Below are 24,675 nucleotides of genomic sequence, written 5' to 3'. Positions count from 1 at the left end.
TCCAGGTGAAATAGGACAACCTGGGTTTCACTTGCGCTTTTGGGTTTCTAGTACTTCAATCCTCTTTTCCACAGCTTCTAGTGTTCTGATTAAGGAAACCATATTCAGCAAGATGAAAAAATTCTTTGATGTATATTATAGCGATAACATTTAGCTCAGGGACACAGCAATGCAGTTTCATGTTTTCCCTACTTAAACATGTCTGATGGGACTAATTGCCAATACCCTAAATTGCTTTATTTGATGTATCAGATCTAGCAGAACAAATGGTAAATTATCCACTCAAATATGGCAAGGCAAAGAGCAAAAAAAAGTCACAAGTATTCTGGGAAAACACAAAGTTCTGCAATGCTGTGCCCCTACAGGACTTCCATCCATCACCCCTAATGTCTGGATGTTCTGCCAGCTTTAATTTGAAGCTATTCACATCAATATTGAGCAAACTGAATAAGAATCAGCAGCCATTTTAGACAGGCCTGTAATTCCACCTCTACTCCCACAAGCGGTTTGGCTTATGTGGCTAGTACAGTTCATGCTGCTTCTATAGAAAGCAAGCTAGTTTTATTTATACCTGTACAATATGGAGGTAAATTCCTTCAAATTATAGCCAAGAGTTTGCACCTTAACATTAAACTCTTTCAAAATAAAATTCAGTGTGGAGATACATAGCCAAACCAATAAAAATTGCCTGAATGTCCACATACCAAATACGGAGTGTGTGCACGGTGTATGTGAAATTGAGGATATGTTTTTCTTCAGAGCTTCAGATGTGTGACTCTGGAATGATTTCAACATCTCACAGCTACACTGGTCCCCAGGTGGCTCTACTAAATGAGAAGTGGAAGAATATTAATGCAGAGAGCAAAGAGCAAAATGTCTTTATACACATTTATATGTAAAGTGACACTCTTTTCCCCATATCTTATACATGTCGACATTTAGGTCTAAACAGCCATCACGTGAAGTCTTTTCAATTTTGGTTTGGACTGCATTTCGTATACCAAGACATATATCAATCATTTGAGCAGTGATTACAAGAGTTTCATCTCTGTACTCTAACAAGAAAACATGACATCTGTTTTGTGTATTTCTGCTGACTAATGTGATGAGTGTCATTTATTACTGAATTAATTCTGCTCAGAGCCAGCAGGGAGCACACAAACACCACCATCTTCCTGGACAAGCAGGAGATCTTTGGTGTCCAATCTTGGAAGGCCACAACACTGCAGAGTTCAGTGTTTCTGATCATCTGATTTATTCATCTCAGTAGCTATGAATTCAGCAGTTGGGTGTGCAGGAACCCCCCCCCCCCCCCCCCCCCAAGTGCTGAGGTTGACACACCTGCACTAAATGGTGAAATGGACAACTTCCATCATGAACCACAAGTTCAGTAGTATATGATGTCCAGAAGCACACTATAAGACGGCAAAGGAGTGCCTGGCTACAGTGGGTCTCAAGAGTGTAGTGTAGTGTAGAGTCTCTGTTGTTCAAGGCAGCACCAATAGAAACAACACAGACAGCGTTCAGCTCATTCAGTTTTTTTACACCTGAACTCTACCCCACTTTCACCCAGTGAGCTGATGGTTTCTGGCTCCGGGAGTCCAGGTGTAGCAGGGCACAGGCTGCTCTTGTACCTTCGCATGACTCAAACTGGCTCTTCAGTTTCTCAGCAATCTGCTCCATGTGTTGGAAGTCCTGTGCATAGTACAGGTGCTTTTCCTCTGGCGGTGAGGCCATTATTCTGAGCTCCTCTTCCAATGCCTTCGCCACACCTACAGCATAGATACGTATGCCTAGAGACAGGCAGAGTGACTGTAAGTGAAAGCTCATGCAATAACTTGGATATTCAGTGTGTGCTATACAGACCACTTTTTGGCATACCAAGTTGAATGTGAGATTTTCCGTTAGGAATATTAACATACTAGCCTTAGCTACACTGTGGCACTACACTAGGTCCCTGCATATGGGCTATCAGACAGGTGCAGTGCACTATATGAGACTGTCTCAAGCTCGGAAAACATAGAGCTCCTTACAGTACTATGTTAAGCATTCTACCAGCCAAGACAATTCACAAGATGCCAACAAAGTGGATGCCTTGTCTACACTCTACCAATCCGTCAGCATGATACAAAATGCAAACCTGGTCTGCAGGTCTACACAGACATCAAGCAGGCATATGAAACAGTTCCCCAATGCAACCTTCGGAGATTCGGACCATCTCTCCAGCTTGTTGACCCTAACATACAGGCCACTGTTTACTAGGAGCAAGCCCACAGTAAAGCAGATAAGGTCCTGGCCAGATGGAGCGGCGTCAGAACTCTAAAAGAGTCAGCACTCTTCAGATGTACAGACTGGGAATATTTTCAAGGAGGCAGCCGTGTCCGATCTACACAGAGGAATATGTGGAGACTGTTACAGGATTCATATCAAAGTATGTAGATGATGTGACCATCATAAAGAACATCATCACGTGCGCAAACCAAAAATGCTGGCTAACTAGGGAGGTCCGATTGAAGATGAAAGCATGGAATGATGCTTTCAAGTCAAGAGACAAAGACTGGTCTGCGGTAGCGAGCCTGAATCGTAGTGTGAGAGCAGCTAAATGAGCATACGGACAGAAAACAGAACCAAATGCTTATGGAAAGGAATTCAGGCCATTACGGACTACAAACCCCACACATCACGATGTGACGACAGCATTGAATTTCTCAACAAACTCAATTCATACTTCATTAGATTTAAGAAGAATGTCACCAAAGCAGCAAGAACTCCCTACAACCCCGAAGGCAAGTCACTACACCAGTGATCCGGATGATGTCTAGAAGACCCTTCAAGAGTCAACCCACAGAGAGCAACAAGTCCATGCAACATATCAGGGCAAGCACTCAGGGAATGTGTGGATCAACTGCCAGAAGTTCTCAGAGATATATACAACACCTCTCTGCGACAAGCCATAGTTCCAAAGTGCTTAAGACCACCACAATCACACCTTTGCAGAAGAAATTGCCAGCAACATCACTCAACAACTATCGCCCTATAGCACTACCCCCTATCTTGATGAAGTGTTTTGAAAGGGTGGTAAAAGACCACATAACATCCAAACTTCCTGCAACACCTGACAAGCTCCAATACACATGCCAACCAAACCGCTCCACAGATGAGCCTGGCTCACCTAGAAAACAAAGACAGTTATGTATGGTTGCTTTTTACAGACATTTTATAGACAGTTCTATCTTTAATACAGTCATGCCTCAGCACCGAGTGAAGAAACAACTCACTAGGCATCAAAACTTCAGTTTGTAACAGGACATTGAACTTCCTCACAAGAACAGTCTGTACAAGTCAGAACAAACACATCAAGGCCCATCAACACAAGGACAGGGCTGTGTCTCAAGCCTCTTACTGTGCACTCTGATGACTGTGAAGCAAAGTCCAACACGAACCGCATAAAATATGGTGACAACACAACAGTGGTGAACCAACTCATGACATGGTGCCAAGCATGACAACAGGTTGCTGAATGTCAACAAAAGAAATCCTAGTTGACTTCAGGAAGAAACACATTCCACTCACAATACAAGGCAACCCAGTGCAGCAGGCGAGCAGCACCGAGTTCCCGGAGCACATATCACGGATGATCTGCTCTGGAACACTCATGCCATCTCCACTCCAAAAACACAGCAGTGCCTCCACTTCCTGCAGAGGATGAGAAGAGCCAACCTACCTCCTGCAATCCTAAAAATATTTTACAGAGGTGTGATAGAGAGAATACTGACCAGAAGCATTCCTGTCTGGCATGGCAGCTGCAGCGTTGCTGATTAAAAATCTCTCTAAATAAAAATGAGGACAGCAAAGAAAACCATTACTCCCCCCCCCCCCCACTCACTATACAGACAACACTGCAGAGCCGCAAAAATAATCAGAGACACAACACATCCTGCTCATAGTCTGCTTAGCCTGCTACCTTCCAGCAAACGCTACCGCAGTGTGAGGTGTAGGACGACAAGACTCAGCAAGTGCTTCATCCCACAAGCCATCAGGATACTTAACTCTCCCTGAACACAAGTATACCAGTCCACCAATTCAACTGTCAAACTCACTGAACAGTCGTATCTCTGCCCAGTAGAGATATTGAACTCTGTCACACATATAAGTATGTCACTCAACAGTTCCCACTGTTATTCTCTACGCAATACCTCCCACAAATCAAACCCCCACAAACTGTTATGTATAACAGTGTGCATGTATATATACACATGTACAATTTGAATATTTCCTGAAATCTACTTTTAATTTGTTTATACTTAAAAAAAGTTGTGTATACTGTTTATGTGTATACCTATGCTGTGTTACTGTGTCACAATGTGTCTAAATTCCATGTTATGCAGATGCTCATCAGGGCATGGAGGAATGCAATTTCATTCAGCTATGTTCAGTATACTCTGACAATAAAATTAACTTTGACATTGACCTGAATTACTAGTAGATTATACACCTGAATACTGACTACAGTAGAAAGGAAACATTAATAAATGTAATAAGGAGTACCAGTTGATTTGGCCAGGGAGGCCCATTTAGAAACATCATCCTGTGAGCGTCCATCTGTGAGGAACACTGCAGTGCGGGAGACCCCTATCCGGCTCTGGTGGAAGCTGTGCTGGACCAGGTGCTGCAGGGCGGAACCAGTCCTGGAGCCTCGCCCCATGTAGCGGGTGGCTGCTACAGCCCTCTGCACCTCACTCAGACTGCTGTGCTGGCCCAGGGTGAACTCACTTTGCACGGTAGTGGAGAACTGCAGGAGCCCAGCTCGCGTACTCCTTGGGATTGCCCCTACCAGGCTGATCACAAACTGCTTCACCAACTCAAAGTTATCCACACCCACGCTTCTGGAGCCATCAATCACAAACATTAGATCCATAGCCCCGCCTACACAGTTAGGCTCTGACAAAGCAGAGAAGAGTGCGAAATGAATCAAGGCTCAGTTAATTTCAGGATGCAGTTAAATTTCAGGCTTATCAGTGATCAGTTCAAATGAAGTAAAAATTTACAGTGCCATACTATGTTCTTTCAGTACTCTTTACTACAACAAAATAAATTAGACTTTAACATGCTTGACGGAAGTGAATAACTCATTGAAAAACTACTTAGTGACAAGCACTAGTCTCTGTATGTAAATCTAAATTAGTTATTTAATTAAAATGACTGCATTAACTTGTACACTTTCGATCCAGTGCACCAGGGAGATATAAATGCTGAAGGGAAGCTTTCTACCAGCTCATGCATAGTATATGCCTCTGGGAACAGTGCAAGATGTGAGAAACTGGAGACAATGCATTTTACTTTTGCAGGTCTTGCCATCGTCTGCGAGAGTGTAGCCATCGACACACACACACATATGAGCCAGGCTCACTGATACACTGATGATCACAGCCATGATCCACGGTCTGGCATATATCCATACCTGAAATTATGGATGAAAGATTTACACACACACACACACACACACACACACACACACACACACACACACACACACACACACACACCTACTTACTTGATGTTTCAGATATGGCTTAAATAAGCACAGATAAAGAAACCATATGGAGCTACAGTAAATAACTAACACATATATACACGCTTCTTACTGACTGACAGAAATACTGACTGAATCTCTCAACAGTGATCTAAAGGCCAATGGGTGACAGACTGCCTGAGGCAGAGGTAGCTTGTTCAAGGCTGCCAGTCCAAGCACCACCACTGCCAAGTTGTCACTCTTGGGCCCCTGAGCAAGGCCCTTAACCCTCAATTGTTCAAGTTGTACTCAGTTACAATTGTAAGTCAGTTTGGATAAAAGTGTCTGCTAAATGCTGTAGCTGTAAATTATAAAACATATATACTATATATAATGCAGCCTGTAAGAACAAAGCACAATGCTTTTTTTATTATCAAAGCCAAAAAGTGAAATGGGTTTGCTGTCAGTTACACAACCTGAAGCCCTATGAGCGTGCTTGTGTATATCCTTTTTAAAAAAGGCAAAAATCCAACAAGACAAACAAGAAATGAAAACTGATGTAACACAGACCTAGTTGTATGTAATGGAGAGATTGTGTATGAATAATGCTGTAATTCATATGTGACTCTCCCAAGGTAGATGTAATTACCCTTGAATTAGTTGACATACTAGACTTGAACTTCAGTCATTTTTTCATTTCAATTGCAATTCATTTGTGTTGGAGTACAAAACAACAGTTAAAACAACAAATTTAAAACAACAGTAACTGCAGCACTCTCCAAATAGCTATAGACTGCACTGTACAAAAAACTATAATAAATAGGAAATAAAGGTGTGGCTGTACTTATCATTCTTAACTCATAAACAGATGCAAGCATCTTCCTCTCTGATCAGAGATAAATAACCACTGAAGTAGCAATGATATCACAGCCCATTACAAATCTGCATCAAACATAAGCAAACTCATCACACAACATCTGGGCTTAAGGAGGTTCAGAATGCATCAGTGTCATACAACATCTGCCTAAAAGAGGTTTAGAAAACACCAGAGTGTTCAACCAGTGAGCTTTTAAGCGCTCTGAAATGAGCAGAGCAAACTGCTTCGATGACTTTGCATTTATGTTGAGAGCTTGGGCTTTGATGAGACTATGTCTACATATAGAGGATACACCTACAAGGTAATTTTTAGCCTGCAACATTTCTAGAATTTTTAATGTCTTTTAGCGCATAATACAGAGTGAATAGGGGGAGTGTGAGGGGGAGAGAGAGAGGGACAGACAAAAAGCCTTTGGTGTCGCAAGAAATAGCCTTCGGTAAAGGGACTGAGCTGCTGTAAAGAACACTGCTGCATGGCTCTGGTTAGCAGTTGGGAGAGATGCAGAGCTTCAGGTTATATCTGTAAAATTAAATGTTTCGGTACTTTCTTCTGCTTTGGCTGTAATTTGCTACCAAGTGGTTGCGCTGCTAGAAATACTCATTGAGGTCCAAAGCACAAACAATAGATTGACTTAAGTCATTTTGTGTGACTCACTCTGACAAGTTTTACCATCTGGCTTCAAGGTGAAGCCTCTTCTACAGCGACACATGAACGAGTCTTCAGTGTTCACACACTCGTGTTCACAGCCATGGTCTCCCACTGCGCAGAGATCCACTCCTACCCAAAGATATTACTCATTATCCAGCGTTCTCATTATGCTTTTATATATGTTCTTATTTCTCACACCTCTTAATGCCAGTGTCATGTTACTAGTACATTTTAGATTATTTTAAATTGTTTGTGTAACATCTCACAATGTTACACTTGCAGTAGTTTAAGAAAAAGCATGCTACTGAAATGCTGCTATATATTTCAGGTGATATATAGACCAAATAAAAAAATAATGAGAAGCATAAGGAGATTAAAAGATTTTGAGTATATTATTTTGTCAGATAGTCCACATCACATCAAACTGCAGTTAAATTCACAACATGTCACGGTAGGCCAGTCGTCCAGCAGGAGGGACACGCCCACTCCTGCTCAGGACTGCACTACACACCTGCTCCGCTCACAATCACCCGATTACTAACCGAACACACCTGTTCCTTATCTTCCCCTTTATTTAAGCCCACAGGTACCTGAAGTCAGTGCTGCGCATTATCAGACTTCAGCGCGATTACCGAGCACCACGGAAACGCTGACTTCTTTGTGTATTTTCTTTTCCTTTTTTTGCTCTTCTTATTGTCATGGACAATAAAAGCTACTTTCCTGAAAGCTCGCCTCCTGCGTCTTCTGTGCCGTCCTCGTTACACAACAACGTTAAACGCCTTGGAAAAATTACTATTATAGGTGACTGGTCATTTCGTGTGACTCACTCTTGCATGTTTTACCATCTGGTCTCAAGGTGAAGCCTCTTCTGCAGCGACACACGAACGAGTCTTCAGTGTTCACACACTTGTGTTCACAACCATGGTCTCTTACTGCACAGAAGTCCATCTCTGTAGAGCACAGAGGTATTATCAGAGGACAAACAAAGAAAAAAAAAAGGTGTTTGGCTGATGGTTGTTTACTGGTTCTCGTTTACAGTGAGGCTTAGCATATATGCATGTAATAAAACACATAGGAAAATAAGCAGGCATCATATAAAATAGTAGGTACTGTGACAGGATAAGCCTCTCCATGTAACATACCACCAAAAAATAGCAGCGGTGTTTCAAAAAAGCCAATCTTACCAATGGCTGAAAAAGGCAGAATGGCACTAATCATGGCAGCACAAGAACAAGCACAAACCACTCGGTCTATTGAAGCACGTGAGCATCACACCACTCCAGACAAGAGCCAAGATGCAGATTTCAGCAAAGGAGCCTCTGAAACAATCCAGCAATAGTAGCAAGATGCAAGATGGTGGTAGGGAAAGTACACACTGAGAGACACAACCAACTCATAGAGATCATATACAGGAACATATGCAAGTCATACGAGCTGGACACCCCCAAGTTCAAATGGGAGGAACCACAAAAACTGGTGGCAAACAACAAGGCTAAGATCCTGAAGGACCTTCAGATCTGGAGACATAAGCACGTAATGGTCAATTAACCAGATATTATGATCATAGTTTAGATGCAGAAAACAGTAGTTGTAATAGAAGTGGCAATCCCAAATCATGGAGACATATTCCTTCCTTTAGATGACAAGTTGAAGAAATACCAGGAATTGAAAGAGGAAATAGAGAGAATGTGGAAGGCTAAGACCAAGTTTGTGCCAGTGGTGATAGGGGCACTTCAGTCTATGATCTCTCTACTGGTGCAGTGGCTCCAACAGACAGCAATAATGACATCAGTTTCAGTCCAGAAGAGTGCAGTCCTGGGAATAGGAAAAATAAAAACCTTGTGAAATTGCTTGATATCTACTGGGATGGTACCCAGATATTTCAGCATGATGATGACTTCAGACATATTGAAACACGAGAGCTGTGTGTAAGGTAGAGCTGTGTGGGATCACTTGTGTGGGATCACTTGGCCCAGGAAGAGAACAAAAAGCAGCCAAATTCAAAGAAGTGTGGAAGAATTTACAGACCTTTTTACTGCCCTGATAAATATCTTTGAACATAATTTTCTTGGGAAGCACATAACATTTGCAGATATGTACATATGTAAATACATATAATAAAACATGCACAACCATCAGCAGTGAAATAGCCTATAGACTTCAAGACATTCAGTTTTATTAATCATTCTTCAATTAAATTGTTTCTTTTTCTTTTGCTTCAAAAAGTAGAAAATGAAAGCGGTATGCTCATTATTTTATATTTATTTTGCACATTTTGGCATCTAAATCTGCTTGCCTGCTAAATTGTGAAGAACAAGGGCTATATTTGGTTTGCTTCTTGTTCAGGAACAATATCAGAATCTGTAGTACGAGACTACAGATATTACAAAGCATGAGTGCACAGAGGTGTATGCAGTAGTTTCTATCAACTACTACTGTTGTGTGTGTGTGTGTGTGTGTGTGTGTAGCATTAGCTATTATTATTTGCAGAAATAGATTACACTCACTGCTGCAGCTCTTGGCATCTGTGCGGAGTATGAATCCTTCCTTGCATCTGCACATGTAAGAATCTGGGGTGCTCACACAGTCGTGTTCACAGCCATGATCCCCCAGATCACAAAAATCGATCTCTAACAGCATAGCACAAAAACACACGCACAGTCACAGACATTGCCAAAAGAATCAACTGTGACATTAATGTATCTTCTTGGTGATTCTGTCAAGGAGAGTGAGATAATAGACAAGAGAAAGAGAATGAGAGAGAGAGAGAGAGAGAGAGAGAGACAGAGAGAGAGAGTGGTGGGCACACTGTGACAGGTCTTTCCATCCTCCTCTAGCTCAAAGCCTGGTCTGCATCGACATTCATACGACTCTCCCACATTAAGACAGTTGTGATGGCAGTTGTGATCCATCAGGGCGCATGGGTCTTCAGCTGCAAACGGATCCCGAATTACATGTTCACATGTTGACGCTCTTGTTCTACACAGTCCATGCAAATGTTGATCTGTCTTTATTTATGATGCTGCATAAGAGTGCTAATGCACAGCAAGGGTACTACAAAAAATTGGCCAATGAGAGAGCAAGAGAGCACGCCGGATCACGGCAGTGCATGATGGGCCGTAAAATTGGTTGTAAAGGTGCAGATGGGTTCGTGAGCATGCATGATGGGAGAGTGCATGTAGGTTGGTGATAGTGTATGGTGGCCTGAGTGATAAGACACAGCTGCCTGTAAGAGTGCACCCTCGCTCAGCTCTGAGATTTACATCACACCTCATGATAAACATATGCTGCTTTTGCTTCAAAAATATAGCAGCATATATTTAAAAGTGCATGCATCTGGGAGAAATTCAAAAATGGGGTCAGAAAGTTATTCAAATGTTCCAACATTTGCGTGTGTGTGCCTCTGTTTCTAGAAGCTGAGAGCAGAGATCTCACATGTATGGCTGGAAATGAGATCACATGACACTGCTGCCTGAGAGACTTTAAAGTGAGAGAATTAAACAAGGGATGAGTCATCCGTCTGTCTGTGTGTGTGTGTGTGTGTGTGTGGACTAAAGGGGCTGAGAGGAGTCGACTCACCACGGCAGGACTTCCCATCAGGCTGCAAGATAAAACCACTAGGGCAGTGGCAGGCATATGACACACGAGTGCTTACACACACATGCTCACACTGATGATCCACCACCAAACACTGGTCAACATCTATACACATGCATCCAAAAACCAAGTGACATCATATGAAAGTTATGTTAATTATAGGTGGAGAATTATCTCCTTTTTCTTTGTCTTTGTTTTTACTGTTTGCATTGTAATCCAAAGCGCCAATGTAATTTTTTTTTTAAATATAAAAATAATTAAATAACATAAAATACAAAACAAATTGCAAATACAGACATAGTGGACCATGGTATTATTTTGAAAGTATCTTCAATAAGATGAAATCTACATAAGAGTGGTGCTATATACTTTGGTTGGGGAACAAGGATGATTTTATGGTGGTTGCAAAACCAGTTCAATACCCCTGTAATCTAACTGACCTGTACACAGTGTGGAGTTAAACAGAGCGATAAGCGTGTCAATCTGACTGAAATTAGCCACAAGGAACACGTGCTCAGAATGCGGTTCACTCCCAATAGCTCTCAGGGTTGCCATGTCAACTCGGCCCACTCCCACGGCGAACACCTCGATCCCGGCCTGCCGCGTGAGCTCCGCCTCCTCCTCCACGCTGTCCTGTGGCCGGCCATCCGTCACCACCATGGCCACACGTGGCACCCCCAGCTCCACTGAGCGCGCTCCGTGAGCCGCTGAGAAAGCCTCCTCACGGAGGAACTGTAGGGCCAGACCCGTCATGGTGCCCGACGCCAGGTGCTCCATCTGGCCAACCGCCTCCTGCACAGCCTCCTTACTGTAAAATGCGTTCAGGAAGAACTCGTTCTGCACCAGGCTACCATACTGCAGCAGACCCACGCGTGTCCGGTTCTCCCCTACGTCCAGGAACTGTACCATGTCCCTGATGAAGAGCTTCACCTTCTCATAGTCATGGGGCCGGACACTGCGGGAACTGTCAATCACAAAGATGAAATCCAGTGCCTTCCCCTTACAGGGGCTGCCTGGAAAAGAACAACCATGGCGCTGAATAAGGCACCACACAGCGCTTGCTGAGGAATTCCTATAGGAAGGCATAGTCAATGCGGGCTACAGTGTGTGGGTCTGTAGTGGGCAGCTGGTTCTTCTGTGTATGTGCATGTAGGGGATACCTGGCTGTTGGGGCTTGACTGAAGTGCGTGTGTGTCTCCCAGACAAATGTATGTGTTGCTTGTTCTCAGCAGAATGTACACAGCCGCACAGCAGGAAAACAAGAGAGAGCAGAACAGTCCTCATTCTGGTTGTGCAGTGAAATGGGCAGTTAGACACAGCTGAAGGAAAAAAAGTCAACAGAGAATGCAGTTCACTGTGTTTTGACTGTGCCTCTTACGTTCTGTCTCTCACATATGTATGCACACACATTTTTACAGAATCCTTGGCTAGAGTAATGACCTGTGCTGGAACCCAGGCTTGTAGCAGGAAATAAGAAATAAGAAGACACACTGTATCAAGCACAGGAGTATTTTATCTGGCTAATGTAATATATTACAGATGACATGAGAAAGCCATTATCTCACCTCGTGGACTTTCTAAACATAAATGAATTGCTGTGAATTTCATGAACTTGGCAAACTCATTGTTTTAAGTTGCTCTAAAACTTTTACAGGACTTTTAGAAGTTACTTCTTAATTGTCAGTGGGTGAACCTTAACGGGAAGGGCATTCCATATTGGTTGGTTAACCTCAATCTGACAGTGTAAACACTGTATAAAATACGCGTTATTACTGATCTGTGTCGTTAAGCAGTCTGTGCAGAAGGTCATGTATTCTCATGATAGAAGGACAATTCAGAGATTTTCATAAACATGTGGAAAGACAGGTGTTGGCATGCATCGACTGAAAGAATCGGGCTAATCGGTATGACGTACAGAAAAATGACGCGTACCTGGATTTAAAGATAATCCACGTCTTTTAGCTGCTTGTAAAGCTGACCGTCCAGAACTTCACACAATATGACACGAACGCATTCATATGTTATGCGCAGCCCGTTTCTCCTTCCACCCACACGACCAGTCACTTTTGCTTCTAAGGATTGTAAAGGGCAATTTAGTATTTGTGTTACATTTATTAAAATAACTTGAAAAGCGTTCACTTCCATAGACAGAATTGCACGCTGCTAATTTAATGAACAACGCCCCTGACCAGTTATAAACATCTCTTATGAGATCAATTTTAAAGCAATGAGGTAGTAATCGACCGCCAGTACCCAAGTTATAGAATGAGGTCTTATAAAAATGAATTTCAAGGAACAATATGCAATATATTTACTGTACTAAATCATAAAATGATACATTGTTCTACGACAATTGTGCTACAGCCAGTATGTTCACCTTTTCAATATATATTGCAAGTCTACTGGTCTGTGATTCCATCCACTGCCCATTTCCCAGTACTGTTTCGACACCCAGGTTGCCAGATACGAAAAAAATTGGCCAGCATTCAGTGTGCTGCAACCATGCAAGCAAGCAAGAGAACTGTATCAACAGAGTTAATGTTAGATTTTTCTAAAAAGCTGTATAATCAGAGACGTAGGAAAACACGAGTAAATACTGGCGATGCTTTTGAAAGATGGGAGAGATCTTAGAGCCCCGAAAGACTGTAAGACGGACTGTAAGATGGTTAATTTTATCCTGAAGAAGTAGGCCTAAGTAGGTTAGCTAGCTACTACTTCGAAACGATTTATGCGTTATCTATTAAACTGAGCAGACTGGAAAATACTAATAACTCCAGTGTGTATTTTAGGAGCAGTGGGCTTTTGTTTTGGGGATATCGGGTTTAGCTACGGCTACCGTATATAGCCGGCCAAACATCTAGCTAACACTGGAAGTTATTCAAAAAAAAAAAAAAAAAAAAAAAAAAAAGAAATAGATTAGAATTAGCAATAACAAAAAAAAAAACTTATAACTGATAAATCTAGTGTATGACCCATCAAAATTGAATGTAAACATTTCAGCAAGAAGAGACTTAAGCTAAATGAGATTCATACATTTTATTTCACAGATTTAGCAACACACTTAAATGTACACGCTGTTCACTTTAATATATATAAGCACGGAATGATGCTTCAATATTTTAATATTTCCGTCGGTCCACTACAAAACATTTGGGTTAATTACTTGTCGCTAGACAAACGTCCATTCGTAAGTGCAGTGAGAAGTGAGACATCCATAGAAATAAAATTAAACAGCCTCCACACTGAATAGTAAAATGTTAATAACCATGTGCAGTTCCACTGCTGTATGACAGAACAATATATTCGGTTGGGTTGAGGGCTGTCAGCAGACGCGTACAGTTTAATTACAAGCACAAAACCGTTTAGTTTGATATAGCCTGTGTATCTATCTGTGTTATTGTCATTATATGACCTCATGTGTCACTGATGTCAAATGTTATTTATGAGTAAATGCCACGGCCCGCCTCACGCAGCGAACATCCACTGCTCCCTCTGTCCTGAATATTAACACATGTGGCTTGCTCCCCTTTATCGTTACAGGACTGGTATCAAAGCTCAACTCTTACAGAGTCTACGAGCGGAGTCTTGTCGCTACACGGTCAGCCATGGTGCTGCCCCGCCCCGCCCTTGTTCTTTTGTTATTAGCATTAGCAGTGGTATTGTCATTTCTTGTGGATTTATACATTAGAATAGGCTTGGTTTTATACCTTCTCGGTTACTATTAGTTTTATTTACCGTATACTGTTAGCTTTCCTTTCTTTGGTTAGTCTTGTTTCTTCTCAGTTTATAATTTCTCCGCTATGGTCCCCATAACTCTCCCTTTCTGATTTCTACAATATATAAGACCGTGTACATGCAAATTTAGATAAAATAATACTTTGGGGGCGGGGAGCATATTATATTTACCATATTCTCTCCTCAATCAGAATAAATGTTAAGTGTTAAGTGTACTTTCACTATCTGACTAAAGAGATTCAGAACTCTTTAGATTCAGGAAAAAGGGGTGGTGGGTAGGGGTGGGCGGTACATGAAGCCACACCATCATTGCCAGTTCTTTTAAGAGATAAGAGGCAGTTAACTCAAGACAGCATGAATGGAGGTGGAGTTTTCTTGACAGGGATTGCAATTGCGTCATCATATGGAGGCAGCAGGACCTGTCGACAGAAAAAAAAGTATAAAAACATTCAGAGCAAAAATAACACACTTAGCTATTTAATTAACAAGTAAACAATACATCAAAAATCAACCAGCTCCTTGAGCAATGTATTGTAATGTGTCATAAAACAGCATGAAGAGGCACCGTATACAACATTGTTCCCAGTGACTAGTATGTTTCTGTACATTTCCTTACTCAAGATTAATCATCAGCGTTATGTAGTGGGAGTAGTCTGGCTTGCATGTAGTGGATACTAGTGGTATCTGGTTGCAGGCTCTCCAATGAAGTTTCCAATACAGTATCAACTCAGCCGAGGATTCCACTCCACAATTAGAAGACAAATGAGGTCTGGGGAGAGGTTGTAAAAGTCCTGTAGGTGCATGCTGCACCACTGCTCTAAGATCAGTCTGATCTGAGTCTTTTATTTTAACCAAACCATATAGCATAGTGTATAAAGCACTGCTCACTGCTTCCCAATATCTATATTTCTCATTTCTCCAGATCCACGGTGGTATAAATGACTCCAAAAGCACGGGGTCCTGGCCGCATATAATTCTCTCTACATCTGTAACACTGACATCAGCTGCTGATGGAAAGCACTGCCGCTGTGCTTTCTGCCGTAGATGATGTCCATAACAGAGCCACATTACTGCAGTATTTCACCCACCACACAACACCACCACCAATAACAAACACGAGCGAGAGCCCAGAGGCTGCAGGCCTAATGGAAGTGCCAGGACAGGGAGCGATGGTCCTAGCCAGCTCTCCTGGAAACTTTGATCATTGATGGCTTTAGCAGGGGTGCACAATAGCCTCGGCCCACTTCCTGCTTCCTCCCGCCCGCTGAAAGAGTTTAGTGGTACAGCGGGCCAGATGTGAGCGCCTCCTCACGTGGAGCACAGACCCCTCTCCTGTCTTGCCCTGTTTGAATCTAATTGAACTTTTGTCCATTTTAGTTGATTATTAAATTTACAAAATGGTTTTTATTTATTGTTTTCATTTCATATCTTTTATAACACTGGGGTTTTCTCCACTCCACATCTTTCTTCTTATACCTCTACTTTCCTGTTTCCTGTTTCCTTCTTCTTTACACAGGAACATGGAACCTCTACAACAAACAGTGCACACTATGTTCTTTAATAAGTATGGGTAAAAAACATTATCCAAATGCCCAAAATAAATATTGAAACCTGGAGTATAAAAGCTGATAGGGAGAGCTAGCTGGTAAAAAAAAAATTCAGAACTCTTGCGCTGATCTTCTTTCTTCCTTGTGAGAGAATAACCTGCTGTGTGAGCTTTTTTTTCACCCATATTACACACTATTAGGCTTAACATTTGCTTCAGAGATTGCTTTACCATATCTGCCAATGGTAAAAACAGAATCGAAGCTGGGAACCTCCATTCCATTGAAACGGGAAAGGAAGTGATTATAGCAGCAAAGCCTTTGCTGCTATATTACAGAGAGTATGACTTTGTAAATTGTACGCAATTTGGCACTTACATTTACATTTATGGCATTTAGCTGACGCTTTTATCCAAAGCGATTTACAATTCTGACTGAACACAACTTGAGCAATTGAGGGTTAAGGGCCTTGCTCAGGAGCCCAACAGTGGCAAGCTGGCTGTGGTTGAATAAAGCATGGCATGGACCAGGCTGGAGTAAAACAGCTTACTCCTAGCAGGCAAAGGGTGGGATCTGATGAAAACAAAGGATGGGGAAAAGAGTGGACATGTATAGAAATATAAGGACTATGCTAGGTGGGAAGGGCACTAATGATGGCAGGACTTTGAGTTCCATAAAACCAGGTAAGTCTTTATTCACATAATTTATTATCATAGCTGGGAAAAGATGAAGGCACAGAGAACAAATCTGAATACTTGGGAATGTGGAATTCAGTATGGGAATATGTTTTTGGTTTTACATTATAAAAAGGCACATAAAACTACCATAAAACGTTGCAAACGAAATGTGGCATAGGACACAGCCGGAGACCATTGAAGGCGGCAAACTCACTGTGGTGTCATTTGGGTTGGTGACATACACAAGCACCTCTGCAACTCTTCTGCTGCTTACATACCTGTAGCAGCTCCAAACACACAGCGTGAGATATGCCTGGACAAACATAATATAGCAACATTATAACTGAGCAAGGAAGGAAACTACCATCATAGTATTTAGTGATAGTAGTTATTCCCATCCACAGTAAATAATAATACAATAAAAGCAGAATCTGTATGGTTAATAGGGAGTCAACACTGAGGTTATGTTTTTCATTCTAAAAAATGAGATTTGTTTTTTACATTTTGCTTCTTTCCTGTTTTTTATTTTATTTTATCCTGAACCTGTGACAATCTACCGCTGTGGCACTCTGTCAATGACTTAAAAGGATGTCATATAGAGATCCAACAGAGTCAATAGAGATCCATAATGGAACATAACCAATTACTACAGACACAAACTCCCAGAAGTCTTAAAACTACACCTGTTATGAACTAAGACTAGATAGTTAATAGCTAATGTTTGTACTGGTTACCTTAAAAGCTAAGATGCAGGTGATGAAGAGGAGGACGATAAGGACCAGACACTCATTGTTCATGGACATGACCTCTTCTCTATAGGGGAAGTTTCCAGGCTGTGACAGATGGGGATGCATTAATTACTTATCCCAACAAACTGTGTTAAACAAAAATGCACTACACATACAAACAATGACGAACAATATTATGCTGTGGTATAATAAGATTCACTTCCTGATGTGGATATGAACACTAAATTAATTAAATTAATATGAATTTGTGTTTGGCTTGTACAACTGATGAAGAAGGACTTTTATCTGGAACATGCTGTTTCTTTACTACATCCTTGTCCTCTCTCTCTCTCTCTCTCTCTCTCTCTCTCTCATATATATATATATACACACACACACACACACACACACACACACACACACACACAGAGCAAATCCTCATCCATTATTTCAGTTTTACTGTATTATACCATATACTGTATTACTTGGAAGAGATCAACTTTACATTGGCGAAACCAAGCTTGCTGATCGTTTTTTGGCAAGGCATTTTAATACTAATGGACATTGCATCAATGACATATCTGTTTGCAGCCAGTTGTTGATATGGCAGCAATACATTTTTGGAAAGTCTAAGAAAAAAACTGATCCACACTCTCAAAACTACAGAACTGCATGCAATGAATGTTGTAGTTTAAACATATACTTCTTCATATATAAACTGGCTCCTCCTACTACTAATTCAGCAGCACTTTGCTTGCACAGCAAATGGAGGATCTCTGTCCAAAACATCATTGTGTACTTAACTACAATCTCTACATCTATGTATGTGTGTGTGTGTGTGTGTGTGTATGCATTCTTGCATGAGTGTATTTGTGTTTATGTATTTATGTTTTCATACATTTTAAATCATATGTAATTACACCAAAAGAAAAAAAGGAATGTTCATTTATGCATTTACTCTTTGGATATACCCATTAAGGTCAATCAGGCATTTCCAACTATGGTGGCTTAACCTGGTTGGCCAAATTTAGGATTAGGATTAGTGACATATGTACAGTAGACCATCCTTTATGGTTGTGTTGATTTGACAGTAACTGTAGGGGTAATTTCCTCTCCCATTCTCCTGTCACTCACCAGCTGCTGCAGATAGTCTTGGATGGTGTTGGGATAGACCACGATGCTCACCGCCACCAGGGAATTCAGAGCAAAATCAAAGACTTGGTAGGAAAAGAATGGAATGATCCAAGTAGCACGTAGCTGAATAAGGAGAGATATCATGAACATTAGAAACACAATTTATAATGAGCTACTCTAATATGGAGAGTTTCACAACAGTATGTCTACTAGCTACACATGGTAAACTTTGATGTTGTTATATGTTATATTTTAATTTATTTCCCTGTGAAAAACTGTAGTGAACCTCACCTTGTAAGCTCCATACGTTGCCATGCCACATATCACTATCATGACTAAAGAGATTGCAGAAGCAATGCACATATCTAGACAGAAAAGAAAAATTACCTTTAACATTAGCGATTTAGATTTTCAGAAACAGTCATTTTTTTGTGGTACCCATTCATTCAAGTGTTATTTTTACATATATTTACAAAATGCTGTTGCTGTCCTTGATTTGTGCAGACTGAGGCTATTGTTTAACATACTGATGTTATTTTTTAAAAATGAACATTTTTTTAAGATTAGTTTTTTTTCTTTAAGCTCAAACAGCACCATCTAATGTTCATGAATGTAAGATTTCTATCAGACTCAGTAGAGTCCCTGTTGCTGTAACCCTAAAACATTGGGGGCTGAAAGAAATCTCTCTCTTATTTAAGATGATCTTAAAACTATGATGATTTTGGGAAAAGGAGCCTCGTTTATGTGTCAGATTCATGTCACATAAGTGGAACAACAGGTCTTAAACATACAAGCCCTGTATAAGGTCTTATATGTTTAAGAACCATAAACTAAGCCTCACTTAGTACCTCACTTAGTTTATAACTTGGTAGGCTCTAGACCCTATAGACCAACTTCAAGTCAATAGCATGAGTCACCATTAAGTGCAAGATTTAACAAGGTGTCATGATTCATCCTCCATAGCGTCCTATCTCCATGGTTTCCCTGTCTCATGTCTGTTTTACTTCTGTGTTTCATTATCTACCCATCATTTGTAGAACCTGTGTCTTGTTAATTCTTATTAGTACATGTAATTAAACCTCGTCTTATTCCCTGTTTGTTTGCCGGTCATTGTTAACCCATGCCTTGTTTGTGTTGGCTCTGCATAGCTGTTCGATCTAGCCTCTGTGTTTTCACGTTGCCTGTAATTTTGTTTTCTGTTGTGTTCCTTATTGTAGGCTTTTACCACTTCTGTTATTGTGTGCTTATTTGTCTCTTGTTTACTGTGTATTCCTGGACTCTCCATATTGGCTCACTGACCCTGGACCGTTCTATGACTCTGATTATGGATTTTCCCCTAATAAATCACGCTCTGCTCAGCGTATATGTCCGCCTCCTAACAGATCATGGTTACACAAGGAAATGCCCTGTCCCCGCTGCTGTTCTGTATAGGCCTGAACCCCCTCAGTGAGATCATCACCAAGATTGGCTACGAATACCAGCTACGTAATGGAGCAACTATCAGCCACCTCCTGTACATATATGACATCACGCTGTATGCCAGAAGTGCCATCAACTCACTAATTCAACACACCAGAATATACAGTAACGACATCTGAATGTCATTCCGATTGGATAAGTGTGCTAATATGGTTACAAGGAGAGGGAAGGTGGCTAGAGAGAGGGGATCACACTTCCAGAAGGTAATATAACAGATCTTGAGGGCAGCTAAAAGTACCTTGGAATCCCACAGGCAAATGGGAATCATGAAGGAGCCACATGGAAAGCAGCTACAGCCAAATACCAACAAAGAGTGAGGCAAGTCCTGCGCAGTCAGCTGAATGGGAGAAACAAGATCCAAGCTATCAACTCCTGTGCCCTGCTAGTCATCAGATACCCTGCTGGCATAATAAACTGGCCTAAGGAGGCGAGAGAAGCCACTGACATCAAGACGAGGAAACTCCTCGCAATGCACGGAGGGTTTCATCCCAAATCCAGCACTCTGAGACTGAGTTAACTTACACTAAGATTAACGAGGGGGGCTGAGTGAGCTGAATTGTATTCACAATGAGGCTTATATAACTTCTGCAATCTGTCCCAATATGACCCACACAGTAACACAAGCACTTAATTATAACACTCCCACTTCAAGCACCTTGTCCACCGAGGATTACCACGTTCAAGTTCATTGGCACCAAAGGTTTTTCTATGACTGCCTATCATTTACAATTAGTCAGGTATTGTTGCAATAATGTAGGCAGGCACCAACACATTATTTCCTCAAAAGAGCCTTGTTTATTCATCACAAACGGGTCAGAGAATGGTTTAGAAGTTGTGCTTTGATGAGATTGTCTTACTGGCATCGTCCATGACATCAAGATCATTGGCCAGCTCAGCGCTGGTCAGGTGATACTGGTTTGGGTCACTTAGTGCAGTGAGGAGGATGAGGAGGACCACAGAGTTGATGAGCTACAGACACAAATAACAGGACATTTCATCAATACTGTCATACAGACAAATGCATTGCACAGCCTAGTCAAAAACACACATACTCTGTACAGACAATGTAATGATGTGAATATATACAGCACAGTCCCAACACTTTATAAACTGCTGACACTGTAAATACCTAAATTAAGCAGTTGAGTCCTACTTACTAGAACCTCCCAGCTGCTCGATTTTCTAAATTTCTATAATCTTATTTGAGACTGTTCAATCGAGTTTCCAACCTTACCCTTGTGCTGAAATGGCTCTTCTCTATACTCTTAACGATCTTATTCTGTACTCTGACTCTGGTTCTGCTGTTATTCTGCTACTGTTTGACCTCACTGCAGCCTTTGACATAGTTAATCATAATATTTTAATTTCATTTTTTAATTTCAAATATCTTTCCTGGTTCAAATCATATCTTACTGATAGATGTCAATTTGTCTGTATAGAGAGGAATAAATCTGACATTTTTCCTGTTAATCAGGGTATTCTCCTGTTAATCATGGTGTTCCCCAAGGATCTGTTCTTGGCCCCCTTCGTTATATCCTCTATATTCTACCCCTTGGTGACATCATCCGACATCACAACCTTAAATTTCACTGTTATACTGATGACACTCAAATTTACGTGAACATTAAACCTTCAGAGGAAATGCCACGTCACACTGACTTCTTGTGTCAGGGATCTTAATTCTTGCCTACATACGAACTTTCTTTCTGCCCCTTGGTGACATCACCTGTCGTCACAACCTTAAATTTCACTGTTATGCTGAAGACACTCAAATTTACATGAACATTAAACCTTCAGAGGAATTGCCACATGTCACACTGACCTCTTGTATCAGGGATCTTAATTCCTGGCTACATATGAACTTTCTACAGTTAAATACCTGTAAGACTGAATTTTTGATTATAGGTGTCAAATCCATCATTTCCTCATTCTCCAACCCTACACTGATTGTCAGTGACACTCCTGTTAGTCCCTCCTCCATGGCATGTAAACTCGATGTCCTTTTTGCCCCTGGTTTGTCTTTTGAACCACAGATTAAATTGCAATATTGTCTGCCTTCGCCAGATGTTGTCTCTTAAAGATTTTGAGACTATTTCATGCATTCATTACCTATTGATTAGATTACTGTAATTCACTCTCTTATGATTTACCCTTCAAATCTCTTCACCTCCTTCAGTGCGTACAAGATGCAACAGACAGAGTTCTGGTCCCCACTAAGAAATCTGAGCACATCACTCCTATTCTTCAATGGTTACACTGGCTACTCATAGACAAACGTGTTCAATATAAAGTTCATTGGGTTTTGTGAAAGGTGCTACATAAATCCAAAATATTAGTAGTATTCTGCGGACACATTTTAAAGTTTAGTACTCAAGCACATTCCTGCTATTATATTTTATTCTCTTTTTTATGCTTCCAATATTGTGATACTATGAGGAATATTTTAGATAATCTATATTTACTCTAGCATTCCTGCTGGCATTGCTATCTGCAGTGACAAAGTTGTCCCAGCAGGAGGAACAGAATAGCTTCATTATCAGGGGCTAAGGTGCATTTCTTTACAGTCACAACACTCTACCTGATGGAAACCTGGTGGAAGCCATCAACAGGCTATGAGCTAGCTGTTCTAACTCAGATGTACACACGCCAATACCTGAAACACCTTGAGTAGTGTGCCATGATTCATCTACACAAGCACACACACACACACACACACACACACACACACACACACACACTTATCCTATTTAAGAGACTTCAGCAGAGTGACACTAATAGAGATAGTCTTTTAAAAGAAGTCACTAATCTTTAAAGCCGCAGGAGCTGGCAGAACAGTCTGGACATCCTGATGCTCTCAGCAGTAGATCTAATAGCCTGTGTCTCCATGCCTATATAATGCCTATAACTATATGGGCTACTACATTTCCTATTGCCTCAGCAAAACCAGAGTTGAAATCTGAGAAAAGGAAATGTGTTTCAAAAATAAATTTTCCTTCTCCAGCATATCCAAATAAATTCGGAGATGTGGGAAGGTGGAATCTTCTCCCTTCTTCAACCACTCAAGTCTCTTCACTTTACTTGACAGGGAAATTGTACCAGATTTAGACGTAATTGGAACTCTTGATGTCTGAACTAGTGGAGACTACGGACGTTACAGTGTCTGTACACTTCAGGAGCTATATAAGAAATACGCATTATGCATTAGTAATATAGCAACCAATAGAGTAAAGAATATCAGTCAAACACCAAGGGCAATCAGAATTTTGTTTATGTAAACCTTTTAAGATTTAATTAAAGTCTAAATCACTGTTGCAGGCTATGGGTATTAACTATAATTTATGACAGAAAGTTAAAACGACATAAGATCAACTGTTCTCAAAATAACCCCTAGTTCATGCCATTGTGATGTTTGAAAACAGTGGGTTTGTAGAGACTCCTCTTTATGAAGTAAAATTATGATCTGGCAGGAGTTACAATGAATGTAATGGAAAATACTGGACTAATCAAGACAGAATCAGCCAGATCCTGTTACACAGAGAATCAGGCAAACAGACTGAGGGAAGCCAGTGAATAATGGATGAAAGGAGTAGTGTTATGTTCTCGCTGCTCTTCTCATAGTCTGTTGTGACTAAACAACAACAGCAAAAAACATTAATTTATACAAGTAAAGTGGGGCGCTTATGACGGACCTGTATTAGTGTGACAGTCAATAACTCTTTTAATTCGAAGTCAGAAATAACATAACATTTAGCATTTGGGAATCGGGAGCCATAAATGTATTGCGCTGTTATTATTAATAACGTAAAATATAACGCGAAACCAAGCAGAGGTCGTGACTGTCTACAAACAACATAAATAAGCTATATCATTTTTTTCGTGTGGTCGGTTGTTCTTTCATTCTTATGCTCTGGATGGATCTGAAGCGATATCCCATTATGTGACTTAAAAATTCGGACACTTTTTTTTTTTGTCCTGAAATGCATAATCATGGCTGTAAAACATTTCGGCTTCTAAGCTATTTTATGACATTTTTATGTTCATAGTGTACTTAGTCCTGTTATCCTTAAAATGCATCAAACCTGGCACAGACTTAAAAAAACGGTGACCATCTGGTTGTATCTGAGCAGAACTCTTACCATGTACCAGATTCCGAGTATGATGGTCCCGGTTCGAACATGACAGCAGAGACAACAGCGAGTCGAGTGGAGTCGTTCCCACGGAAAAATCATCTTTCAGTCTTTTCACATACACCTTTATTCGAGACGAAGAAAAACTGCCTGCGAGTAAAAGAATAGTCTTTCAAGGTTTATATGCTGAAGGAAAGGTCCTCTGAAGATAGGATATTACTGCGAATGACAGTGGGTAATACAGGGTGACATACGTCCCACGTGACCAACATGGGATTCCACCAGGATCGGCGGAGTCATTGATGTAACGCGCTGATTCGAGAATGCCGCTTCAGTCGCTAAAAATGTCATTCGCTTCGAGGATATCGAAGACTAAAATACTACCATATTTAAGCTGTAACCTCATTTAAATATATACATCAAATTGCGAGCATTTTTGAAGACATGCATCGCGACTGTCCCAGGTGGTGGACTGAGCTGAGACACTGGCTATCTTCAAATGAAGAATGAAGACTCACGTCTTCACTGAGTCTCTTAGTACTTCAAGGTACATTAATAAACCTGTCGTGCAAAAACTCAGAACACTCAGCAGGCAGAGAGAGTCAGCGTCCAGTGTC

The 24,675-nt window shown here is 41.0% G+C and overlaps 2 protein-coding genes across 2 annotated transcripts; both read right to left on the bottom strand.

Annotated features, from left to right (window-relative positions):
• Nucleotides 1-27: 27 nt before the first annotated feature.
• LOC113576034 (matrilin-2) lies at nucleotides 28-13,069 on the bottom strand. The gene is given in 15 exon segments (XM_035526474.1): nucleotides 28-85; nucleotides 725-827; nucleotides 1,635-1,793; nucleotides 4,549-4,941; nucleotides 5,341-5,387; nucleotides 5,389-5,461; nucleotides 7,044-7,166; nucleotides 7,865-7,987; nucleotides 9,545-9,667; nucleotides 9,847-9,969; nucleotides 10,617-10,739; nucleotides 11,075-11,647; nucleotides 11,795-11,953; nucleotides 12,567-12,706; nucleotides 13,012-13,069. Coding segments are annotated over 13 exon segments (2,145 nt in total). The 5' UTR covers nucleotides 11,919-11,953; nucleotides 12,567-12,706; nucleotides 13,012-13,069.
• Nucleotides 13,070-14,005: 936 nt separating this feature from the next.
• Nucleotides 14,006-24,518, bottom strand: LOC113576054 (lysosomal-associated transmembrane protein 4B). The gene is made up of 7 exons (XM_027007950.2): nucleotides 24,068-24,518; nucleotides 20,789-20,900; nucleotides 18,744-18,817; nucleotides 18,453-18,575; nucleotides 17,325-17,423; nucleotides 16,805-16,903; nucleotides 14,006-14,788 (listed from the first exon to the last, which is right to left on the bottom strand). Exons 1-7 carry the CDS (start codon nucleotides 24,158-24,160, stop codon nucleotides 14,714-14,716), a joined length of 675 nt encoding a protein of 224 aa, XP_026863751.1. The 5' UTR covers nucleotides 24,161-24,518; the 3' UTR covers nucleotides 14,006-14,713.
• Nucleotides 24,519-24,675: the final 157 nt, after the last annotated feature.

The sequence above is a fragment of the Electrophorus electricus genome, chromosome 5, assembly GCF_013358815.1.
Source record: "Electrophorus electricus isolate fEleEle1 chromosome 5, fEleEle1.pri, whole genome shotgun sequence".
NCBI classification, from domain to species: domain Eukaryota; kingdom Metazoa; phylum Chordata; class Actinopteri; order Gymnotiformes; family Gymnotidae; genus Electrophorus; species Electrophorus electricus.
This window is presented reverse-complemented; position numbering and strand designations above follow the sequence as displayed.